Source organism: Geotrypetes seraphini, chromosome 6, assembly GCF_902459505.1.
Source record: "Geotrypetes seraphini chromosome 6, aGeoSer1.1, whole genome shotgun sequence".
NCBI lineage: Eukaryota > Metazoa > Chordata > Amphibia > Gymnophiona > Dermophiidae > Geotrypetes > Geotrypetes seraphini.
The window spans coordinates 111,105,583-111,111,594 of NC_047089.1; the positions used below are offsets into that span (position 1 = coordinate 111,105,583).

At 43.9% G+C, this 6,012-nt stretch overlaps 1 protein-coding gene across 1 annotated transcript in view; it reads left to right on the forward strand.

Annotated features, from left to right (window-relative positions):
- Positions 1-3,512, forward strand: part of RP2 (RP2 activator of ARL3 GTPase) — a 275,208-nt gene extending 271,696 nt beyond the window's left edge. Inside the window, 1 exon segment of the mRNA XM_033947687.1 lies at positions 1,848-3,512. Within this exon segment, the coding sequence (XP_033803578.1) occupies positions 1,848-1,931 (84 nt within the window). The 3' untranslated portion in view covers positions 1,932-3,512.
- The last annotated feature ends 2,500 nt before the right edge of the window (positions 3,513-6,012 follow it).

Here is a 6,012-nt window from a genome sequence, read left to right on the forward strand (position 1 = left end):
AGGCCTTCCATCAGCTTGACGTACAGCTTTAACAGCAGTGACCGGGAAAGCAGCCTCCTGTCACTGCTGTTAGGGCTTCTGTGCCATGCTATGCCATCGCCATCCCCCCCCTTGAACCCAAAAAAATGGCAGGAGGGATTCCCACTCCCTACTGCCACTGAACATTCCCACCCATCCCCTCTCCGGAATCAAGAAAAAATGACAGCAGGGATGCCCACTCCCTTCTTCCAGTAGATGTTCCCACTCCCCCTGGAAAAAAAAACGGCAGGAGAGATGCCCACTCCTGCCACCGGACGCTCCTGCTCCCCACTCCCACCCGGAACCCAAAAAATGGCAGGACGGATGCCCACTCCCTCCTGCCACCGGACGCTCCTGCTCCCCACTCCCACCCGGAACCAAGAAAAAATGGCAGGAGGGTTGCCCACTCCCTCCTGCCACTTGAGGCCTCCAACAGCCCCCTCCTCCCCGGTACCTTGGGAGCAGTAGGGGTCCCTCCAGCTCCTCCACCAGCTGCTGTCTGCAATGCGGACCTTAGGCCCCTCCCTGGTGCATCATGTGATACACAGGGGAGGGGCCTAAGGCCCTGATTGGCTCAGATGCCTCAGGACCTCCCCTTTGGAAGGATCTTAGGTGTCTGAGTCAATCATGGACTCCCTTAGGCTCCCTCTGTATCCGGGATACAGAAGGAGCCTAAAGAAGTCCTTGATTGACTCAGATGCCTCAGTCCCTTGGAAGGGGCCCAAGGCATCTGAGTCAATCAGGGCCTTAGGCCCCTCCCCACACATCACATGGCCCACTGTCGTCACAACAGGAGGAGCAGGAGGTGTTTTCAGTACCTCCTGCTCCAAACTTTAAGGTATGGGGTCTGGAGGTGGTGGGGGGAGAGGAACCTCCGGTGGCAGGAGGGAGTGGGCATCCCAACTGCCTTTTTCTTCAGGGGGACAGGGGAGGTCTTTCCGGGCAAGGAGTGGGCATCCCAACTGCCTTTTTCTTTGGGGGGGGGGAGGTCTTTCCGGACAGGAGGGTATGAGCATCCCTCCTGCTGGGGTATTTTTTTTTTCGGGGGGGGAGGAGGGGAGGATGGAGATCCTTCATGGCAGGAGGGAGTGGGCATCCCTACTGCCATTTGTTTTAGGTTTGGGTGGGTGGCCGCAATTGGGGAGGCACGATGTCAGGGGTTGGCGGCAGTGGAGGATTTTTCTCTCTTTTTTTGTGGGATAGATATTTTGTGTGTGTAATACACGCAAAATATCTGTGCCATTGAAGAAAAAAAAAAAAAAGAAAAGCAGGCAAACCTGACATAACACAGTTGCCAACAGGTCTACAGCAATCGGATTTTAGAATCAGTAAAACCCAATGCTAAATAGCCAAGCAATGTAAGTGAATCAATCACTTGACTATTGTGCATGGGGTTTTACTAATTTGCATGGCCAGATCAGAAAATGGGCGATCGAGGGGAAAAACATGCAGTTGGTTATTTAGTGAATCAGGTCAGTTACCAGCGACTTTAGTGAATTAGCCCATGGCTCTTCCCCCATCCACTTCTCTCTTTCTGTTGTGAGCTTAGGTAGAAAGGCAGAGGTTATAAAAACCCAGAATGTTAATGATGGGAGCTTCTCCAGATGTCTCCAGAGCTTGCCATTGGCTCCCAGCCTTTGCATGGAAGAGCACTACTTTACACAGTACCCCAATTGGACCAAAGACAATTCTGCACTGTTAATACCAATTCTGCACTGTTAATACCACTGTTAATTCCATTCATTAAGGGCAAGGTGATCAACAATTGTTTCAGATGTATGCCTTTTATGATATAGCAGTTTGTTATTAATTATATTTCATTGAAATAGGTCTTTGTGTCAGAAAAGAAGACATCAGCTTCTCAAGATGTGGACAACTTCTACAACTATGCTGATATTCAGATGGGCGTATGAAATACCTATGAAAACAGATGCATTTTAGATCTTACAGCCTTTTTACTTGGTGTTGTTTTTGTTGTATATTTCTTGTGCTGGCAAATTTTCTTAGCCTTAATGAAAAAAAACAAATATTGTATTTTTCAATCCATAAGATGCATTTCCCCTCCGCACCCCCCTCCCCCCCCCCAAAAAAAAAAAAGTGGGTGGAAATGTCTGTATGGTACCTTTTTTAAATTCTGGTGGTCCAGCGCTGTATCAATAGAAGCTTTCCTCGCTCCTGCCCCTCCCTGGATGGCTGCCTCCTCATCCCTTGGCGGCCAGCGGCTAGAAGACAGGAGTGAGTTTTTCATGCTCCTGCCTGGCCCTGCGCCACTTCCTGAATGGAGTCTCGTGAGAATTGACAGCAGCCATTCAGGAAGCAGCATGGGGCCAGGCAGGCGCACAAAAAGCCGCTGGCCACAAGAGATGAGGATGAAGCCGTCCAGCAAGGGAGAGGCAGGAGCGTGGAAAGCTCCTGCCGATGCAGCTCTGGAGTGGACCACCAGAATTAAAAAAAGGTACCAGAGGGGGCCCTGTACCCTGTCCCGGCCTACCACTAGACCACCAGAGGGGGGACAGGGTACAGAGCCGTGGCAGAGAGTTAGGGGGGGCTGTGTGCAGAGCCTGGTATATTTTATTAAATAGTACTCAATTTGGTTCAAAATGGGGTTTTTTCTTGTTTTCCTCCTCTAAACCTAGGCGTGTCTTATGGTGTGAAAAATACGGTATATTAAGTCTTGGTCAGGAACAGTTTTTATATAAATGTTTTGTGTTTCTGTACTCTGATTTAAAATTGGAATATTTTTTTACTTTATAAGACAGTTATATAATTTGTTTGCAGAAGATGTTCAGAAATCATTATTGCATTGGACCAAAATGTTAATAGTAGATAATGTAAGAATAGTCCATTCTAGAACTTTAAACACTTTATGAAATGTGAAATATTTTGTCATTCTGAGAAGACTAAACAGCTAACTTATTTTTTATTTGTTGTTGCAGGTTTTGTTTTGTTTTTTTACAATTTTATCCCCTTTTACTAAGCCACAGTAGAGGTAGAATTCTATGAGCATTAGAGTAGCGTCGGAGCATTTAGCACTCCAGGCCATGGTAGAAACCTCTACCATGGTTTAGTAAAACAGGGGATTAGTTTGTCTAATTGAAATGATAAATACTTCTACTTCATTATGAAATGAGACCAAATTTAAAAATGTAAGTATTAAGCTTGGAACATTCTGGAAATTTGCAAATGTTAACTTACATATTAAAAAAAATAATACTGTATTTGTGAATTGACACAGAGCTGATAAAAAAGGTAGAGAAAAAGAAAGCACAAGTTAGATGCCTTTACTGTGGTATACTTCTCCTTTTAATTTTTCAGGGTTTTGTATCTCCCTTTAATGTGACCCAGATAATATATTTTCTGGTGCCAATGCAAATTGATTTGTTTTCCTTCAGTAATGCATTTCTATTAATTTCCTTCTTCCTTATTTAGATATATATAATAAAATTTTCAATAAATAAAATTACATGTTCCTAATAAAGATATTGAAATAACTGTTCCCTCTGGTCATTTTGCCTTCTTCAGAGTGATTGCTATTTACAACTATACAAAGTAGGGTAAATATAGTCAATTACTGATATTCAATTCATTAAAATGCTATACCATGAATACCATAACATAATATTAATTAAATATTTAATTTATTGATTTCTTTAATTCAATTCATATCCTAAAAACTAACAAAATTTATTTCATCTACATTTAAAATCTACAATAACATGTATTACAAAGTGCAAAGTGCTACTAATAACAAAATCATAGGCTGGGAAAAGCTACAGGTACTATCTAAAGCTTTATAGTTCATCAATCAATCTTCAAGGTTCTTAATGATGTTACGTTTTGAAGCCATACAGGCCCAATGAAGCTCACTTAACTTGATAATGAGTCAATTAAAGTCCCAATATCTGCTTGAGTACTAATCTGTAGGCTTGATCAAGCCAGTTGTTCCTTATATTAATGATCCAATTAAAAATGCTTAATCAGTTCTGAGGTTCTCTCTTAATCCTAACATCATAAACTTAACATCATTAAGAACCTTGAAGATTGATTGATGGACTCTACTTTAAAGCTTTAGATAGTACCTGTAGCTTTTCCCAGCCTATGATTTTGTTATTAGTAGCACTTTGCACTTTGTATTACATGTTATTGTAGATTTTATTGTAGATGAAATAAATTTTATTAGTTTTAGGATATGAATTGAATTAAAGAAATCAATAAATTAAATATTTAATTAATATGTTATCATATTCTTGGTATAGCATTTTAATGATTGCTATTTACCACAATTTCCTGCATCCAGTTTCACATCTAATTCAGGGACTCTTTTATGCCTCTTTTATTTAAGGGCATCCTGACATGGTCACTGTGCTTAACCATTTTTTTTTGTACAATCCCACTTTATTCTAGGACTAGTGGGTTGTTTATCCAGGGATTTGTAGGAAGCTTCAAACATATGAAGACTTTTACCCCTATCCTTCTTACACTCTACCATTGAGCATGCTCCATCTGTACTTTCAGTCTTAAATTCCTACTGGCTATAGGAGCTTATCTTTTCTGCTCGTGTTTCTTTTAGTGATTTTTCAGTAATTTCGGTACTTCTCGGTTGCAGTTTCACCCTCATGCTGTGGAGGTCCCCTGCGTGGACATCCTTCTGGTAGGAGATCGCAGACTGTTGGAAAATGTCTGCTTCTGGGGGGTTCCCTGCTCAGCAATAAGCCCCCTGGACAACTTGCACATCAGATCGTGGCTCTGGAGTCCTTCTCTTGGGAGCTAGCTCACCCCAGGTCTGTCCACTAGTGGATGTAGTGCAGACTGAGCTGTTCCATGGAGGCGCAACTGGGATTGGAGCCAGACTGCGTCCCTCCACCAGGCGTCTGTGCGGCATGTCCATGGATGGCGGAGGTCTCCGGCTGTGGTGGTCTGGCGGTGGGGCAGTCAGAAGACTTGAAATCCAGATTTCCAGTTCCCTGAGGCTCAGGATCTCCCTGTTTGCTGTGTTCAGCTTTGCCTGCAGTTTCTATCATACAGCACATGTAAGAGCATAAGAACATAAGAAGTTGCCTCCGCTGAGGCAGACCAGAGGTCCATCTTGCCCAGCGGTCCACACCCGCGGCGGCCCATCAAGCCTAATTGCCCGAACAGTGCCCCTGTCTAATTTTTCTACTGCCTCTAATCCTCTCCCTAAAACTTACCTCTACTCCTATCCCTATAACTTACCTCTACTCCTATCTGTACCCCTCAATCCCTTTGTCCTCCAGGTATCTATCCAAACCTTCTTTGAAGCCCTGTAGCGTGCTCCTGCTTATCACATACTCCGGTAGCGTGTTCCATGTATTCACCACCCTCTGGGTGAAAAAGAACTTCCTGGCGTTTGTTCTAAACCTTCCCCCTTTCAATTTCTCTGAGTGCCCCCTTGTACTTGTGGTTCCCCATAATTTAAAAAATCTGTCCCTCTCTACTCTTTCTATGCCCTTCATGATCTTGAAGGTTTCTATCATGTCTCCTCTAAGTCTCTGCTTTTCCAGGGAGAGGTCCTCCATACCCTTTATTAGCTTAGTTGCTCTTCTCTGGACTCTCTCAAGTACCATGTCCTTCTTGAGGTACGGCGACCAGTACTGGATGCAGTACTCCAGGTGCGGGCGCACCATTGCACGGTACAGTGGCAGGATGATTTCCTTCGTCCTGGACGTGATACCCTTCTTAATGATGCCCAACATTTTGTTTGCTTCCTTGAGGCTGTGGCGCACTGCGCCGACGCCTTCAATGATGTGTCTACCATCACTCCCAGGTCTCTTTCAAGGTTACTCACCCCTAGCGGTGATCCCCCCATTTTGTAAGTAAACATCGGGTTCTTTTTCCCTACATGCATGACCTTGCATTTCCCTATGTTAAAGCTCATTTGCCACTTTTTGGCCCACTCTTCCAGCGCTGTCAGGTCTTTTTGGAGATCTTTGCAGTCCTCCATGTTTTCAACCCTGCTGCATAGTTTGGTGTCAT